General features: G+C 39.8%; 1 protein-coding gene across 4 annotated transcripts; it reads left to right on the top strand.

The window, feature by feature from the left end:
• Nucleotides 1–967: 967 nt before the first annotated feature.
• Nucleotides 968–18391, top strand: znf1035 (zinc finger protein 1035). 4 transcript variants are annotated; one of them, XM_058389589.1, is made up of 4 exons: nucleotides 968–1294; nucleotides 2227–2308; nucleotides 9544–9595; nucleotides 9686–18391. In XM_058389589.1, the coding sequence occupies exon 4, from the start codon at nucleotides 9785–9787 to the stop codon at nucleotides 17540–17542; it is 7758 nt and encodes a 2585-aa protein (XP_058245572.1). In that variant the 5' UTR covers nucleotides 968–1294; nucleotides 2227–2308; nucleotides 9544–9595; nucleotides 9686–9784; the 3' UTR covers nucleotides 17543–18391. The 4 variants fall into 4 exon arrangements, with proteins under 4 accessions (XP_058245572.1, XP_058245582.1, XP_058245591.1 ...); XM_058389599.1 differs by having other exon boundaries at nucleotides 9671–18391; XM_058389608.1 differs by lacking the exon at nucleotides 968–1294 and adding an exon at nucleotides 1379–2014.
• Nucleotides 18392–19896: the final 1505 nt, after the last annotated feature.

Raw genomic sequence — 19896 nt, 5'->3', positions numbered from 1 at the left:
TGTGGAATGTATTTTTTATGTTGGTGCTTCACAAATTTCCCTAGATGTGTTCCAAAGATTACAAAAACTATTTGTTACTTTGGTATCTTCAAATATCTGTACAACTAACATCAGAGCTCACAAAATACAGGTTCAATAATGTCTGTTAGCTCTACTAAAGGTATATATAATGGATGAACATATTAAGTCATGGTTTGTGATGATGGACTTTTATCAAGTGCTGTGGATTCCTCTGAGAAATTTACTTTTTATGTACCTAAATAAAATTAAATGGATATGGTGCAAAGATGCTTGCCACAGTGTACCCATAAATAAAAGTGTAGTCTTGGGGTAAGGGATGTGGAACCCTAACCCTAACTTGAGCCTAAAATTTATCCAGGTCCTAGGGTACATATTGGGTTGCAGCAGCCTGTTTAACTTTAATTTGTAAACACAGGGCAGAGGTTCTTCAATTCATTCCTAGAGACCTCTTGCCTTGCACAGTTCCTCTTCCATTAACACTCCTGGCTCAACTGTGTTCTTGATACTTGTCTTTAAAAGGGTTTTCCTGTAGCAACACTGGGATATCAAGTAGGTAGGGAAAGAATGGGTCCACAAGATCTTGGTACACATGATGTAACCTACCACTTTGGAGTCAATGCATTCAGCCTGGCCAGTTTGTATGAAAACAATAAAACAGAAAGGTAAAAACATGGCTCCCTTGGCTTACTTGCTACGACAGACATCAGGGCACCCCATATTAAAACTGTTGGATGGTATGTTCAAGCTTGAGTCACCAAGTGTCTCCACATGAGCCATCAGAACAAGCAGTAGGAACATAGTCAGGGCAAGGAGGGAGGTAGCACCCTAGCACAGGCATGCCAGACAAAAATGGCTCCACAGCAAATGGTGGTCGGTGCCGTCGTCAGTCATGTGGCCAAGTCTGGCAACAACCATGCAGCCATCTTACACAACCTGAGCTGAAGGAACATGCGCAAAGGCACTACGGATTGCGCGTAATGGACGCTGAAATGGAGGCCCCGTAGAACCGAAGGCGGGACCTAGGCGCTTTGTACTTTAAGATGATTGGTTAAGGTGCTGGTTGTCGCGAAATATCCCGGGCTTCTGCACATTGTTTGGGGATGTGTTGTGTGGACGGAACTAACGGCAAATTATTCATTATTCTGTAATTTCAACACCGTACGCCACTCATTAACTGCAAGGACTAGGGTACGAACGTAGTGCTCTTCGCTGGCTTGAAGGTTGCCTTGGTAGGACGGGGAGCAAGGAAACAACACCTTTCCTCGGAACGACGGTAAGTCGCTAGCTACGAGACGTGCGGACACTGAATGTGTGCTCCTGCGGGAACCTTAGGCTGCATTTTAATGAATGATAAATGGAGCAGAATTCTGCGCCAAGCATGGAGACAACCAGCTACCATTTAGTTCGGCAGGACAGGAGATTCGATATAAAAATTTATTTTAATAAATGGTTTTGGTTAAGGTCACGTTCGTTTTGGATTGCAGGGGCTGCGCTTTAGCCCAAGGTCCATTTTGTCTTGACTGCTACCATGGCTAACTCTGTAGCTAATTTGTTAGCTACAAAGAAGTCATATTCGGGAAGTAGCTAGTTGCCTAATGTGGTTAGGGATGCTGTTGAAGTTTGTAACGGACGAAATTGTTCTATAGTTATTGCTGCGTATATAAAGAAAGGCTCGGTGTCCTTGTGACTTTTTATACCTTCTAAATAATTTATCTGACCACACCAGTTAGTCTGCTTCAGCTGGCAGTGAATTTTTATCTCATTTAATAGCTAGCTATTTAGCTAGCATGTAAGTACATAGGCTGGCTACTTCCCGTCGCAGTTGTTTTGTAGTGGGCTAGCTAGTTTGTTACAGTGAAAGCCTCCTCAATACTAATTTGATCGCTTATTGGAAGCTTCAAATTTGTTCATTTCTTAAGGTAACAGATAATAGACGGCTAACGTGTAGTTGGTGATGAAAGTATCGCGGGTTTGGTCAATTCAGTATCAGGAAGTGAGTGAGTGTTTAAACTTTTTTACATGAATTTGCTCCAGTGTCACCTTAGATGATGCTCTTTTGTTGCTCTGTTAATGCCCCTGGCATAAATGCCATTTATAAGGTATTACATCACCGGTGTGTTTAGATATTATAATCTTGTGTGTTTATATATAATCAATCTGATGTCACTTTCTATAAATCAAGTAATATTTGTGTTTTATTTTTAGAGAGAACCACAAGAGGCAACATTACAAGCATCAAGATGACTCTGCTGAAGCAGATGCTGAAGCTCTGAATATATACAGCATGGTATGATGTTTGAGTATTTTAATTATGACTTTGTCCTCATGCATCTGAGTGCATTGATCCAACCAGCATCCAGTGCCGTGATTCCAGATCAGAGTAAAATAATGATTGAATAAGTGATGTAGCCACACAAAGCCAGTTCAGTCGAGGCTTAAAAAACTTATCTTCTGTATGTAGAAGAATCTTCCATTTCATGAATTTGTTGCCACCTCTTAGTCAGTAGTTTTAAACTAATTTCTCAAAACACTTGCCTCTATTCAGTTGTCAGTTTCTCAGCGTGCCTATTATGTTTAAAATGCCAGATTTTATTTTGCTACACTAGCTATTTTGTTGTAATTCCTAATCATAGTCATTGGTTTGATTTATCCCCCCCATGCAACTATGCAGCTGTTCTCTATACTATTTTTTTATTGTTTGAGAAATGCATAACGTAAAGAAATAAATCTTTAACATAATAAATAATATAAATGTTCCTTTTACATAACTACTGACCAGCATAAGCTCCATTCTCTTTGTAAATGCCAACCATTTTTTTTTCCAGCAAAGGAAATTGTGCAGGAGGTCACACAAACATATTTGTTCTGTAGGGCTTTTAATTGGACAAATAAAGAATAATAAGGAAAGTACATTTTTAAAAATAGTTTTATAGTTCATTACTTTGGGAAAATTGTTTTGTAATAATTCTTTGTATGATGTTGTATTGATGTCCACAACATAAGAGCCAAGCTCTAAACATCAGTTGGGATTTGATACACATCGCTGTTACTGGATAAAATTGTGTCTTCCTTCTTAAATAAAATCTGGAGTCATTAGTGGCTTTTCCTGTGATGTGTTTAAACAGAAAACAGGAGGTAGTACTCCTGTCCTTTTCTTACTTTCTCAATAACACCAAATCCACTGATCGGTGAAGTGTATAACATTTACTTATCTCCTTAAAGTGGCACTTGTCAAGGGGTGAAATTTTTTAGGCAGCAAGTGAAAAGTCAGCTCTCCAAGATGGTCTGTTGGAAGCAGGAAAAATATGCACATGTAAGGATCTTATTATGATTAGATGACAGTGGATCTCAGACAGCAGGTCTTGAGTGTTACCAGTATGCAGGAGGTAGTACCTAGTATAGTGGTCTAAGGAAGTAGAGCTGGTGATGGATTCATGCGAACCCATGGCTCAGTCATGCATGTGGGGTACAAAGACTAGCATGTCTGAAGTGCTATACTGCCATATAAAAATGGTTTATTTCGTAGGCAGCCAGGTTAATTTGACATTCCTCCATAAATGTTAACTCGAATATACTTTGGTAAACAGCTAAACTAACAATAACTTGGTCATAATTTAGAAATGGTAATATATCTATGTTCAGAGGCCATGTACTTTTATGCCGTTTACTGTAAATATTTGGACATTTACAATTTATAGATAGTGAATATTAATCAGCTCTCCCTTGCTAGCATCTACCCGGTAACCCACTGACTACACTATACTGTAGCATTCTTATTTGTGGTGCTTTTCCAGGCATATACTGCAGGGTTTTTTTTTCCTCCTCCAGTTTTTGTGTGTTGGGGGATTTCTTCCTTTCACTTTTCTCTTTAGGAGGTGAAATGCATGCTCAGTTGGATTAAGGTCTTTTTGATTTTGATATGAGCAGTCTAAAACTGTATAAATCTTTCCTTGATGAAGTGCTTTGTTGTGTTGGCAATGTTTGCTGGGTCATTGTCATGCTGCATGATGAAGTTATTCCCTATTAGATTGGATGCATTTCTGTGTAAAATGGCACAATGTTTCTTTAGACTTCTGAATTCATTTTGTGCAGCCATCATGATCATCAGTATGTATCATGCAATGTACCAATGTGAGCTTGAATGTTTTCGATCATGAGCAGATCCTTTCTTTCTCCACACTTTGAGGTTGATCTTGGTTCCAGGACTTCTTACTAATGATTAGTGGTCTGCATCTTGTAGTATGGTCACCAATGTATGTTAGAATATTTTTGATCTAACAAAAGAATTGATGTAAATCATATTTTGATCTTGAACCAAACAGTGGTATAGCAAAAATGATAGTATTAGTCTGGCTCTCTCAGGTTTGTCACATGAAATACAAGTTCATGACCTGTTGTAATGTCCTTTCTGCACCAGTCTTTGAAATGGCTTCCTTGTCTACCTTGGTTTTGGATCTGGAGTGCTGCACAGATTGTAGTACTAGTATCAGTACTTGACCTGTGAATTTAAGCTCTGACAGTTCCACAATCACAGGTATATACCCTGGATTAAGAAATTGTTATTAAGTGGTTTTCCGGTTGTTTTTGTCTTACCACCCATGTGTCCATCTAAGATTCTTGTGAGCAGGTTCTGAAGAACAAGTGGTTAAATGGTTTATTTGATTTATATGGAATTATCATTGTACAACACATGAACTGATTACAATTTTGGAATTAATCCAAACAAGGTCTGTTACTGGAGCATTAAGGTTATTCCTGGCATACAAACAAACATGGTTTGTCTATGTCCCACAAGGTTTAGATCTGGCCACTCCTTCATTCATACATGAAAATGATTAAATGAGTAAACAAAAAAAATTGTCACACAGATTCCCAGTCCCGATGCACTTCTAGTATTTATCAAATCATCTTCTCTTTTGTATTGTATCCATAATACAGATCCAGAGCAAGGCATTACTGCAGATTGCATTTAATCAATAGCTTAAACTTTATCGTTTATCCTGAGCCATCCTATTTAATAGGCTAGGGTGTTTGTTTTTTAATTGCTTTAATATATTATGACAGTTCTGGAGCTGCCAGGTATTAACGTCACACATTTCATGGCGTGTTAGACCTTGATATATAAGGAGCAGGATGAGGAGATGTTCTTTGTAGAGTGGCATGTTAAACTAGGGGTTTGGTGTCCAGCTTGTTTGCAGACTAATGCTTGAATGCATATGACATGACTATAAGACCTAAATCGCTTATGATCAGTTCAGTGTTGTAGAGGTATGTATGCTATAGGTATTGTATTCAAATGAGGCATTCACATTACACAATCTTTCACCTGGAGAGATCCCTGCCAAATTTAACTTTAGCTCAGGCTCTCAGATTGTTCTAGTTGCTTCACTCTACTGTGTTGGTATGATACAACCCAAGTAGCAAATGCTACTAAATGGAAACTTTACCTTTGTTCAAAAACAAAATTACTGAAATCAACTTTCTATCTAATAATAATTTATCCAATTCTAATTAAACTTTATGCAAATAGTTGTCCATGAAGATTTGTAAATTGAAAGGGGAAAAATACACCTGTTATTCCAATATGCACATGCACTTGTATCTCTAAAATGTATTAGCGTATTGACAGGGTCATCTAGAACACTGTCCAAATCCTTCCTCCGAGGCCTGATGCATCTTTCCTTGAGTACTACCGGACATGCCACATAATTGGGTAAGGACTGTGGCTGTCTGGAGTACCTGACTCACTTCCATCCTTGAGCACTCTGCCTGGAAACCACTCAGCCGCAGCAAACCTGCCCAAGCCGCCTTTCAGCTCAGGTTAGAGCAAGACTGCAATTTAACAATATGATGGGACCCACCGCTTTTGCTGCCATTGTTCAAGTTAGCCTTCCCTATCTATCTAGGGAAGGTATGTTTGGGAGGTCAGGGATTGCCAAGCTCGGTGGAGCTGCAGGCAGTGGTAGTCTATTTTATGTTGCTGGAGTAGGAGAAATCCTGGAGGTGGGTATGAGGACCTGTAGTGTTCTTGAGTTTACGCATGCAGACATGTGGTCCTTTGTGAGTCGGACAACTTTGGTAAGCAAACTGGATTCTGATTATTTCCATCTGGGAGCTGATGTATGAATTACTCCACTGCCATCCTCTCAATGACCACCTCCAATCAGGCAGTGTCACAGCTTGCATTTGCATGGATTGGCATGAACTGAATGATCCTCCATCTCTAACAACATGGATTGGAGAGACCTATGATGATCCTGAGCAATCCTGCGGCAATCCCACCACAGGAGTGCAGGCCCATCTCGCCACAATCCTGCCTTCCTCACAGCAATGTAGGGACAATGATGGTCTGAATGTCCTCTGCTTTCTTCTTAGCCATCTTGGGTCTTTTTTTTTTTTTTGGGTGCTTAGGAAATCCTCTATGCCTGCAGTGCCATGATGAATGAATGGATTTTTTTTTCTCCTGCACTCAATTCAGTGCTTAGAAATTTTTCCAGGGTTTTTTACTCACTGAATCATGACAACCCTAGACATGGTTGAGGTGAATATCATTAGTAATCGTGTGGAAGCGGGCTGTGGTCGAGTGCTGGTGTGTGAATGAAGGCTGGAGCCAAGGGAAGTGAGTGGTTAAGCATCACACACGTGCTGAATTGTGTTAATGACTGCTGTCTATCGCAGTGAGCTGTGACAGAGATAAAAGGGGGAAAGAAGAGAACTGTGGAGATAAGGCTAAGCAAAAAGAGTTATGTTTGTGTCTTGAAAATTGAAAAGCAATAGTAAAAAATAAAAGCATACTTTGTTATTCCAAGCCTGCCTCCAGTTACCTCTTTGTCAAATCTCCAGATTGAGTTGGTCTGGTCATGGAGCCCTTGCCACTGCTCGAAATTGCCAGGACCCTGGCTGGCATCCACCAAATGCAATATCGGTCGCTCCTGGAGTTGCAAACAGAGCATGATCCAGGCTTTTAGGCCCTGCTTCAAGCCCAGGTCCTGGGACCTGGGTCCCCCAGGACTGGAGGACATTACTAAAAGGTACTCCTGCTGCATCCTCAGTAGCCAGGCCCCATGTCATGCTCAGCAAGATGGGCCTGCACAGTAACACATTCAGGTGGGCTGCTGAGGCTTAAAAATGTCCAGAAAATAAAATTGTGCTGTTATTTGTGGAAACCCAGCTTACATTTACATCATTTGGCAGACACCCTTATGCAGCTCCCATATCCAGAGAAGCTTGCATACTTTCATTTGTATAGCTGAGCAGCTGGGGCCAGGGCCCACAGTTGGCAGCTTGGCAGTGGTTGGATTTGAACACATGACCTTCAAATCCAACATTCTAAACACTAAACTACCACTCCCCCAACTTGCAGCTCAACAGCTTCCCTTACACATCATGCTGGAGTACCTGGACCTAAAGTGGATGATTTTGCAGCGGGGCAGCCACACCCCTAAATAGCACCATAACTTCCGATTACCACCATTCCATGATGCTGGCCGCCCGTTTGCATTCGCCCAGCAGCTCCCAGACGTCAGCTGGAGGAGGCTACTGGCAAAGAAGTGCGACACCAACATTGTTGATTTTGTGGAGCTCGAACCGTTCAAGACCTGACAGTCAGAGGGGAGGCCTGAATGGGTCCAGCGACATTGTACACCGTCACTAAGAGAGGCGGTCCAGTTCACAAAGGACCACTTGGCAGCATGTCCAAGAGCAGGCAAGCCTTCCTCTGTTGTCTTGCTGCTTGTCTCTCTCATTTCTGCCAGAGCTTACTGCAACAGAATGGTCATGAACACAATTCAGCCCAGGTGTGTGATCCTTACTCCTCACTTCCCCTTGGCTGTGTCCTCCATTCACAAACCTGCACTCAACCACAACCCCTACTGCCACTGAGGGTAAATAAGGTCTTTATATTAGGGTCTCTTGTATTCAGAAGTGTTTCTTAAATGACTATTTGAGTGCTCTATTTTTTGTTGGTAATTCAATTTGATGGGCCAGTTAAACTAAGTGATCCTTTGAAGATGTACAGTTTTGAACTTTAGTGACTCAAAAAGCAGTGAAAGCATCAGATGTGCAAGTTCTTGACCTCCATCTCTGGGGCCATAAATAGGGTTCTCTGCCCTAGTTACTGAATTCTCCATGGAACATGAATCAGCACTTTTTTGCCAGAATGTTATACAAGAGCCCTTTTGAAGACCAGATCATCTGATCAGAAGGTCAGAAGGCTATCCAGATCTCAGAGAGAACCATATCCAGACTCTTTTTTTTTTTTTTTTTTTTTTTTTTTTATATAAAATAAGCAACAATGTTTCCCCTCTGCCTAGCCAGTCCTTTCCCAGCTCTGGGGTTCCTGTTCTGCTGTGCAGTTCCCACCCCCCAGGATGCATATTTTTGCCTTGACAGTACATTAGTAGCATCATTGCAGAGCCTCACCAGACTAATTGCTTAGTTACCAGACTAATTGTTTCACACAATTTAGTGTTGAGTGTTTAAAAATTGGCCAGAAGCACATCAAGCCCAAATGTAACATTATGATGGTATATGTTCTCTGACTGTACTACATGCCCCAAGTACTCTTCTTGCACCCAACAACATCCTAACAGGAAAGGGAAGTATGTGTGTTTATTGCTTCTATCTTATGAGTTTACTCCGATGCCACAATGAAAGCAGAGGGTACATATGTCCAAAGCAACTGTTCCTTGCCAGCAGCACGTAGGAGCCAGCTGACATGATACAACAGTATACTGATGGTACGTTCTTTGGCAGCGGGCCCAAGAGGGACTCGGGTACTCAAGGCAGGTTCCTCTGGTCTGATTCACATACTTTTAACCATGCCAAACACTATTCTTTCTTGTGGTTTTTGTTCAATATCCTGGCCCAGGAGAAACACTACCAGAAGTGAGGTTATTTGTTAGCTCCTTCAGAAAGGTCAGCATCTATCAGTTAGAGCAACTGCTGCAGTGCTAGCTGTGATGTGATTTTGTAAGATGGATGTGCCTCTGACTATAGTGCCCTTTTGAAGCCACAGAGACGAGGCAAGGGTGAGCTGAGGTATGTTCAAATTTCTCCTGCAAGATGTCCTTGTACTAAGGTACAGCAAGCTCTGTTGTCAAAGAAAAATGCATTTGATGATCAAATACATGGTCCAAGGACATCTTGTAGAAGAAATCTGAACATACCTCAGCTCACACTTGCCTTTGCTTTGTGGCTTCAAAAGGCACTACAGTTGCACCATCAACAACTACTTAAACCACAGTCTTCCTCAAAGTAGCCATCACTGCTTGCTTTTCATTCGTGCCTTTTACATAGATGCAGGGGTACAAATGCTGAGAGCATTATGAAAAATGCATGTCTGCATCACAAAAACTTGATTTTAAAATGCTTGAACCTCTGGTTGAGGTATGTGCAAAAGAGAAATGTATTTCATTTCCAAAAATTATTATTTTGTGTTAAAGGCCACTACACGTTATCCAAGTATCTTGGATGTCTGTCTGTTTTTTGGATTTATTATTCCTTTTTCCCCCCTTTGTGCAGTTCTTCATACTGGTGAATTGCAGCCCTTCGACTGATGATCTCTGGATGTTCAGTGAGTACAGTGTTCATTTGCTACTTAATTTTTTTTTTTAACAGTAACAGATGTATAATTTTAATAATACATAAGTAAACTATCTTGCAGAGTCTCCTGACTGAAGATGTAATGCAGTGACTCATGGGCAACATTCAAAGACTATCTGACTGAAAGATTTTGTGCAAGTCAAAGGACCGATTTCAACACATGGATCATTTTACTGAAGAAGATGACGTTTCAAGTATGATGGATTCTGCAGTAATTCCTTCATCAGAATTGAACTGTGTGAATTCCGTGGCAAATGCTGTGCAAGACACAAATCATGAAACAAGCCATGATGGGGAAAACCATATTACGCCAGAACAAATTACTTTTTCAAAAAGTAGTTCACCTGTGTTTGATAAATCTTTATATGGGTCAGCAATAGATCCTGCTTTAATGGCTGTAACTAGTCTTGATGATTACTCAGATATTAGCAGCTGTTCTGAAGCAGATTTTGGACACATTTTGAATGTCTTGGAAAGAAAACCTGACCAGTCTTCTGAGTTTCAGGAAGCAGGGAATTCTGGGCATAAAAATGAATTGGAAATAGAGGCAGAAATTGATGAATCTACAGAAAAGCAACATTATCTGTGTAGAGCTTCTCCTGAGACAGAGGGTGAAGGACAAAGTGCCAGTTTCGATAATGTGATGGATGCTGATAATCGGGTAGAAAGCTCCCTCTTAAATCATGAATATCAGTGCTCAGCTCTGAAGACCACAGAAGGTGAAAATGGGTGCCCTTTGGAAACCGAGGAACAAATAAATGGAGGATTTCTTATCCAGACCACAAACTGTGGTGTTACTGAAAGTAGTGAGAATTGCAAAGACACGACTCAAATAAGTTCTTTTTGTGCCTTGGATTTAAATGGTGCACAGCAGAGTACAGAAGATACTGAGAAGAATACCATTAGCACTGAAAATATAGGTGTACAAAATGATTGCCACTTAAAAGGGAACACCCCATTTGAGGTCAAAAACAATACTGCAGAAAATGAATCAAAACATGATGTTAAAGACACTGCTCATGATAACGAACCGGAGTATGACAGGACAAAGAGCAGTCAAGAGGTTGAACGCAGCAGTTTTGAATTCTTAGAGTCCTGTTTTGGTTTGATCAGTCTGGACAATACAAAATTAGACCAAAATGCTGCTAACTGTTCATTGTCTGGGAGTATAAGTCGGCACTCCCAAACCTGTGAGGTTAATCATACACAACCCCCAGTTCTTGTAAAAGCTACGCTTGAATCTGAACCCAATGGTCAGATAAAAGAGGCAGCAAATGACTGTTTGTCATCTTACAGTAGCACATCTTTGTCTCAGGATCCTGGACAGCGAAATGAGATGTTAGAAGACCAAATCATTATGGGCTTAGCAAGAACTGAAAGTACCTTTGATGCCGGAATTGAAAACGGGGCTTCCTTGTTATCCTCTAAGAAGTTAATGAAAAAACTACAGCCCGTCGTTGTTATGAAGACAACTAATCATAATACTAAAGATGGAAACATGTACATTTGTTCTGTGTGCCAGAAGAACTTGCAGAATTTGGATGATCTCATTGAACACCATCATTGTCAACATTTTAAGCATACCTTTCAGTATTGCCTCACCTGTGGAGCCTATTTTGCTACTGGAACATTGGCAGCACAGCATTTGTGTGAACAAAAAGATGTGCAGCTGTCTGATACAGTATTGTCATCTACTAGGCAAGTGACTGAGAACATTAATGCAAAATACCTATGCAAGTACTGCCAAAAACCATTCGTTAAATTGTCTTACTATCAAGATCATGAGCAAAAGCATACAACTGTAACACCACATAGGTGCGACCGCTGTGGCTTATACTTCCCGAACGCGAAAAAACGCATTGCTCACAAACGAAAAGTCCGATGCACTCCTTTGATACTAAAGCCCAGTGAACAGGGCAAGAAAAATTCAGAAATGGACCCAGAAAAAACAACTTTTACATTCAGAGTTGATTGTCAGATTGGGATCCAGAATTGTTTTGTGAAACTTGTAGACATAAACAAGAAGAGGCCATCTCCACAAAAAATAAATTGTTCTGTTTGTGGAAAAAACTTCAAACTCCGAGCACAACTGAAAGTACACCTTAGGTCACATGCAGATACAAAGCCTTTTAAGTGTAGTAAGTGTAAAAAGACTTTTAAATATTCCTGGAATCTTGACAAACATAAAAAGGAGCAATGTTGTGCCACAAAGCAACACAATACTGAACCATCTATTACAGGTGGAGTTTTTGGTAGATTTGCTTGCCCCACTTGCCCACAGATTTTTAGGTACTCCTACAACCGAACCAGACACATGCGACAGCGGTGTTTGAAAGAATATACGCAAATAGGGAAAGGAAAAGTGGGAAACCGGTATAAATGCCCCCTGTGCAATAAAATGTTTTCCATGGCTTGTAATCGGAATAGACATCTTAAAAGCAGATGCTTTGAGCAATATAAATTACAGAGGACAACAAGCAAAAACAAACTGATCAAGGCAACTGTCAAAGAAGAAAAAGAGGAAAAGCAAGTGCTGCCAACAGTGAATTTGCAATGTTATAAATGTAAAGTGTGCTCAGCTTCATTTGCACATAAATCTGGAGTCTATAGACACATGAAGAAACACACATTACTTCAGCGTTCTACAGCACCAGTGGGAAAACATGATGGCCCTAGCGATGTGAAAGAACCAGACTCTAAAAATAAAGGCCCTCAAACAGAAGAGTGTTTGAGCCCAAATTCTTCCGATATGGTCCCTAGTCCCCCTATCCTTTGTAGATTCTGTGATGAAAGCTTCACTTCAAGCGACTTATTGAAGAATCATCTGCAGCTACACGTGGGAAAGAAACCCTTCCACTGCTTGGAGTGTGGTAAAAATTTTGGAAGGCGTGGACACTTAATAGCGCACAAAAATGTTCACAAGCGAAGGATACAGTGTTCTGTCTGTAAAAAAATCGTACCCACTATTGGAGATTTGTTGAAACATAGACAGTCACACATAAAAAAGGGTATGCTTCAGTGCCCTGATTGCCCAATGCAGTTCAAGTTTCCTGTGTTCTTGCTCCGACATGTTGCAAGTCATACAAAGAAAGAAGCCGTGCCGAAATCACCGCCAACCAAAAAGTCTGCAGATGACTGCAATAAGAGTGAAGCAGAACAAGTGAAAGAATTAAGGAGTAATGAGGAGTCCTTTAATTGTGGAATATGTCAAAAGGCATTTGTTGGTTCCAAAGCAATGAGTGAACACTGTTTAACCCACCTTCCAAAACCTTCTGTTTTCAAGTGTCCAGTTTGCAAACATAATTTCACAAGTCGAGCTGTACTGATTCGGCATTTCCGTCTGCACACTGGTGAAAAACCTTTTCCCTGCAAGTCTTGTGGAATGCATTTTCAGCGGAAGGAACCTCTCAGACTTCATGAAGCGAAATGCAAGGGACCACATGAAAAACCTTTCTCTCCATCATCAGCCCCAGCTCAAACACAACCGAAACGTGAAGTAACTGCAGTATCAAAGTCAGGAAAAGTTTCAAAATCATATACATGCTCATACTGTCCACATATATTTACCATGTCGGGTAATTTGAAAATGCACGAAAAAGCTCACTTGGCTAACAATCTTGTGCCATGTTTAAAGTGTGGGAAATATTACAAAAAGAAAAAGATCTATGGACATCGGAAAAGCTGCAACGCCAAGGAATCCACATTGGGAGAGGCCTTCAAAAGTGAAAAATCAGAAAAAGCACATAAGAGTGAGTGCAAAGGTACCAATTTAGTTGTTACAAATGAAACATGCAGAATATTAAAAGAAATAAAGATGGAGGATCGTTTTAAGGAGCGATGCCCACATTGTTCTAAGCGTTTCCAGTTCAGATCGTACTTACTTAGACATCTTTATTCTTACATGGGAAGACAAGAATTTGCATGTAAGCATTGTAACCAGAAATATAACAATAAGTGCTCCTGTCAACAGCATGAGACCTTATGTGATGGTGTGTTGAGGCATCATGAAACAGAAATATTGTATGAACCTGAAGAAACCAAAAACAAGCCGGATGTGCAGAGTACACCCAGTCTAAAGGAATGCACAGTAATCGTTGGAGAAAATGGCGAGCAATTGAAGTGCAATTTTTGCACAAAAACCTTTACAAAGCCTAGATCTCTCAGACGGCACATTCTTACCCACACGGAAGTTAAGCCCTATCGTTGCAAGATGTGTGAAAATTGTTTTTCTCGACATGATCACCTGAAATATCACCAGACACGATGTAGAGGCAAAAAACAACTTGACGTGACTCTTGAACAAACTGCACCTCACCATGTTGGCACTCAAGCCAAGAAACAGACACACAGTAATGTTTTTGAATGCAGTACTTGTTTAAAGACGTTTTCTGCCCACAGCAACTTAACAAGGCACATTTCCATGCTACATTCTACTTTCAAACCATTTTCTTGTAAAAGATGTGGTACTGGTTTTACCGCTAAGGACAGTTTGAAGAGGCACAGCATCAGGGCGAATTGCAAGATGTCCTCAGAAGAGTGCCTGAAACCAGTAAAAATGCCAACAGAGATAAATACTCAAGTTGAGTCTTGCAGAGAAACGTCCAAACTTGTGCAACGTATAGAGGGACACTACTCCAATAAATGGAAGTTCCCATGTGAGTACTGTCCTCGCCGCTTTAAAAACCAAGCGCAATTAAAATTGCATACTCGTCTTCATACAGGGGAAAAGCCATTTGGATGTGCCAGTTGTGATGAACGTTTCATCAGAAGAGACTATTTAAAACGGCACTTGACCAAATGCAGTGGGAAAAGACAAGGTCCTAAAGTGCTTTGTGACAAATGTGGGGGATTGTTTACTCAGGAAGCTCTTGAAATACATCAGAGCAACTGTATCATCAGCATAAAATCCAGTGACTGCCCTGTAAATGTAAGCAGTATTTCCAGCCCTTCAACGATCAAGGCGTTTTCCTGTGTCAGCTGTAATGAACGCTTTTTGTTGTTCTCCCAGCTTCAGCAACACATTTTAGCAAATCACCGATCTAATGAACTAAAGCAGTCAGGTATCCTCAAGTACGAGATGTTATCAAGTAATTTGCCCATTAAAGAGGAACCAGTAGATGATAACTGTACTGAGAACTTGCAGACCAGCTGTCAAATGTATGCTAACAATGGGCATGAAAATCCTGATGATGAAAGGGAGAAACCATTTGAGTGTGATCAATGCAACATGAAGTTTATAACCAACAGCGGGCTTGGTATGCATATGCGTACTCACACAACAATATACCCTCTCTCTTGTCAAAAATGCAACAAGGGCTTTTTGAGCAAAAATGTACAAGAGAAGCACATGAGAAAATGTAAGGGTTTGGAAGGCTCAAAAATGGATTCTGCCACAGCAGATGCAGTTTCATCGGAATTAGAGAGTTCTAATGATGAGGTCCTAGTCTTTAATAAAGGCTCCAACACAACAGGAACTGGAGTACTCCAGACAAAGTTTTCATGTAAAGACCAGGATAAAGGAAATGCAGATAAAGGAGATACAGCTGTTCACAAATATCAATGCTCTGAATGTGAGCAAAGTTTTACTGATGGGCTCTTGCTTATAAGTCATCTTGAGGCTCATGGACGTGAAGACCAGGAGCGTAGATTTGGGAAAAGCCATCGATGTCACATTTGTGGTAAGACCTTCGATCAAGCAGGCATGCTGCAAAGACACGTGAAAACCCAGCATCAGGAAACGGCTAAGAATACCTGCCCAGAATGCTTTAGGAGTTTCCGCTATCCCTCTGATGTGGACATACACAGATCTTGCCATGACCCTAATCGGCCATTTGTTTGCGACACGTGTGAGTTGAGGTTTTGGTCTTCTAAAGCCTTGACTGCACATCAAAGGCTGGCTCACCCAGCCAGTGAACCACTTAAAACAATCAAGCCTACTGTGAAACCTGATGGATTGTCTCCTAAAGTATTTACTTGCCATCCCTGTAATAAAGTTTACACTATCAGAAGATCTTATATGAAACACTGCAGGATTAAACATAAGGGGCATTCACAAAGCGTTGATGACCTTAAAAGTGCTACCACTGAACATCAGTTGAGCAACAATGAATCGAATGGAAGTGATGCAGATGATAAAGATGTTAGTGATGATGATTCTGACTCTGCCCCTTATTTTCCTTGTCATGTCTGTGGTAAAACATTCCTGACATCAGAAAGTCTCGAGGATCATCAAAGATGCCATCTTGGTGAAAAGCCCTATGAGTGTGAAGAATGTGGCAAATGCTTTATTCAGCTTGTAAATTTGCAGCAGCACCAACGCAGTCACAAATCTGAATTTCAGTGTCAAATGTGCGGTAAAGGTTTTGTTTCACTCTTTGCATTGCGCAAACATAAGCACACTCATGTTAGAAAACATCCCCATCGATGCACAAAATGTCATTTAAGTTTCACACGGTCTTCACAGCTGACAGAACATATGATTACACATCGTGAAGAAAACTTTCCCTGTGACCTTTGCCACAAAAACTTTTCTTGCCAATCAAGCCGAGCAGAGCACCGGAAAATCCACACGGAGGCAGAGGAAGAGCTCCCTCCTTTAATTCCTCCAGCAAAGCAGACGACTTCATCTCCACCAGTTACGATCAGCCCTTCATTAAGTACTGTTCAGCAATACAAATACTGCTGTGAAATTTGTCAAGTGCGATTTACAGATCCTGAGCAGCTCTCGGAGCATGGCTGTAATCCAGCAAGAGAGCGCCCATACTCGTGTAAAGATTGTAACAAGTATTTCTTGCACGGTTCCCATCTTAAAAAACATCAGCTCACTCATCAGTTATCTAGATCTCGGTCCTTTCAGTGCAATAGTTGTCACATGAGCTTCAGTCACCGCCATCACTTCCTGACCCATTTGCAAACACATGGTGGTGAAGAACCTTCCAAATCTCAAGTTGATGAAGTGAAAATATCGAACACTGATGATATAAATCAGGACAAAATTTACAGATGCCCAATATGTCCTGAGAGTTTTTCTCAAGTGTTGGAGCTGGCAAATCACCTTTCTGTTCATGCAAATATGTGCAATGTTTGTAACAAGACATTCTCAACTAAGCAACAACTTGAGAAACACGAACAGTGCCATTTGTCTGCAGCTACGCAGTACGAGTGCACAGAATGTGGAAAGAGCTTCCTTGGAAGCGATGCCTTTCGCCAACATTATTGTGTTCACCAAAAACATCTTTCGTCCTCGTCAACCACTGATCGAAAGAGACGTTTCGAAAAATCTTCTGAAGTACTCATTAATAACGAGGAAGAGGAGGAGGTTGATGTCGGAGAAGACTTTTATAATTGCCCTACCTGCAACAAACGATTTCCTTCCAGCATCTCTTTACAGGAGCATCAAAAGTTGCATGATTTTGACCGTCCTTTCAAGTGTCTGGTTTGTGGAAAAAGCTTTGCCAAAAAGAAGTATCTTACACAGCATCAGCAAATACACAATGAGCGGCCTTATCAATGCGATTTGTGCTCCAATTCCTTCAAAACAGAACAGGCGCTTTTGTCCCACCGTAAAACCCATGATGCAGATCGTAAATACCGCTGCTCAATTTGTGACAAATCCTATAGAACACCGTATGATCTATCAAGGCACGAACAGAAGCATCCTGAATTGCAGAAGTTTACCAAAGTAAATGTTGACCACAGATGTGATATGTGCTATAAATCTTTCAGCCTGCTTTCTCAACTGAGACAGCACCAAGAAACTCACGTTGGGCAAGTTGTCTATGAATGCACGGAGTGTGACAAAGCATTTGCTTTTCCACATCTTTTAGAAGAACATCAGCAGACTCATGGGACTTCAACAGATTCTTTCCCATCTCAGTCACCATCAGACATTCTCTTTCAAAGCCCAGTTATGGAGTAAAGTGTACTGAAGAGTATTTCCTGCAATGCAGGTGATTCTTAGTCATTCAATTTTCTGAACACATTCAAACTGTATAGTTTCTTAACTCATGTTGTCTATATTAAGTCATATGCTTGTTTCCTAGGTTTATTTCAGTATTCTCTGATATGTACATACACAAGCAGGTTGTTTTTACTGCAGCAATTCAGAGAACTACTTGACTAATTTCTAGCGTTTATAGAGATCTCAAGATATGTCAATTATTGTACTAAAATTAAGAAATGGAAGTGGGTTAAAATTTGCATGCTAGGAATCACTGGCAGGACATGCTGTGTAAATGTTAAAGCACCAAATAGTATAATTAATTTGGTTTCAAAAGCAGAATTAAGTATCCATCCTTAAACCTTTTACCTTTTTTTTTTTTGGTATTTATTCAAAGGTTTTTGTTCATTTGCAGACCCAAGTTTTGAATTGATTTTATTTTGTAGTCATTTTGTGTCCTGTCCTAATAATAACTGTTTTTTTTTTGTTTTTTTTTTACATATGTAACGAACAGAGTCGACATAAAATTGATAGGATTGTTTGTTAGTTTGTATGTTCATATGTGATTCTTGGTATATACTGTTTTCTTAGGAATATTTTATTGTGTTTTGTTGATAACAATTACCCCTTTCATTTGCTTAACGGGTGGTTAAGAGCACCTACCAAGCACTTCATGACATGGTGTAGTTGCAACATGGCAAGTGACTACATGTGTTTCTATGTATATATCTAAGTATTCATATGTAACTTCTTTTTTTTTAAAACAATTTTTAGACAGTTATGGTGTATTCAATTTTCAGACTTGGACAATAAAGCCATTTGAATATAGCGGTCATCTGTCAGATTCGGTGCCTGAAAAACATTTCAGCATACATTTCATGATTTTGAAGATTTCAGAATAGGCAATTATTTCATACTATTCAATGTAAATGCTCAAATCCTAGTATTTGTAGTCACATTGTATTGAATATTTTTTTTTTTTACAGAAAGGTCAACCACTTTGAAATATCACAATATTGCCAGTAACAGTAGATTAAAAGTTGATATTTTTTGTTTGTTTGTTTGTTTTTTTAGCTACCACAGGGGAAAAAACAAGCTAGTAGTACAATGTGCTTTAGTAAAAATGTTGAAAGAGTTCCCTTACTCTTTCTCTTGCAAATGATAAGTTGCTTGTGTGGCATGTAGTTTGTCTCTTGGGGGAGTGTACCCTCCATTCATCCATCTATCCAGTGTTTTTAATTCTAAGAGAAATGGTAGTAGCCACAAATGTTTTGCTTACAGCACACAATTTGTTTTGGTATATAATTTGTTTTGTATAATGCATTTAAAATGAACAACTACTACTTTAATAATTGAAAAAAGTACAAATAGGTTGCTAACTGTCCTAGCTATACACACCATATATCCATGTATCTTTTTCTAACTAGTTACATGCAAATTAAATAATGTTCTAGTTGGTGTGAAAATTGGCTCTTTACCTGTTATGTGCCGTGATATTTGCTATTAACAGATTAGCCGTGCAATCTAAATTTATTAGCTACAAATGCGCTCCATGAAAAACAACGATCTTTCCTACTGTCTTTAAGTCTCTATGCACATTTAATGAGAGTTATTTGCATTTGGGAACTAAAGTTGTGAGGGTTGAATTGAGTAAATGTCTTCTATGCGCCAGTGACCCATGAAAAAAAGTTTAACTGGAAAATGGAGAAGTTGGAATATAGAATGCCTCTATAAAAAGATTTAAATTATAGAAACATGAGAGAGACAGTAACAGATAAAATAATCTGATATAAAATCATTCCTTATTCACTTCCATGGTTCAAAAGTGTCTGTGAGGAATTGCTACAAGGTTTGCTCTTTCTAGAATTGAATTAGCTTATTCTTTGTGGCCCTAGCTTTATTATTGGGATGAGTTGACATTACAAGGATAAAATGGTACGTTTGCATCAATAAGGGTATTTGGCATAAAATTTGGATAATCCGTAGCAACCCTGAATAGTGAGCAGCCAAAAGGGCAACAATAACAAGAACACAATTATTAACAGTTAGGAATTTGTTGCTATGCTATTTCTCTTCATGTTGCTCCATCAATAGATTGCTGCTAAATTTTCTTTGTTGTAAGCTACAGTATAACTTCACATTTTCAGAGATAGGATCATTTTGGGTTCAGATTCATAAGATGCCAGCTGAAATGGTTTATTAGTTCTGTGTTTTACTGGACACTATTTAAAAAAAAAAAATAATGCATTGTTGTCATTCTTTAAAGTATGAATTTGTACATCCTTAAATGATTGTTTCAGATCTGCCAAACTTGATTAGGGCTCAAACAATTT

Source organism: Hemibagrus wyckioides, linkage group LG01 (assembly GCF_019097595.1).
Source record: "Hemibagrus wyckioides isolate EC202008001 linkage group LG01, SWU_Hwy_1.0, whole genome shotgun sequence".
Classification (NCBI taxonomy): domain Eukaryota; kingdom Metazoa; phylum Chordata; class Actinopteri; order Siluriformes; family Bagridae; genus Hemibagrus; species Hemibagrus wyckioides.
This window is presented reverse-complemented; position numbering and strand designations above follow the sequence as displayed.

What these genes read in the sequence shown, in the direction of transcription:
- znf1035 (XM_058389589.1), top strand. Translation starts at nt 9,785, where the DNA reads ATGGATCATTTTACTGAAGAAGATGACGTTTCAAGTATGATGGATTCT.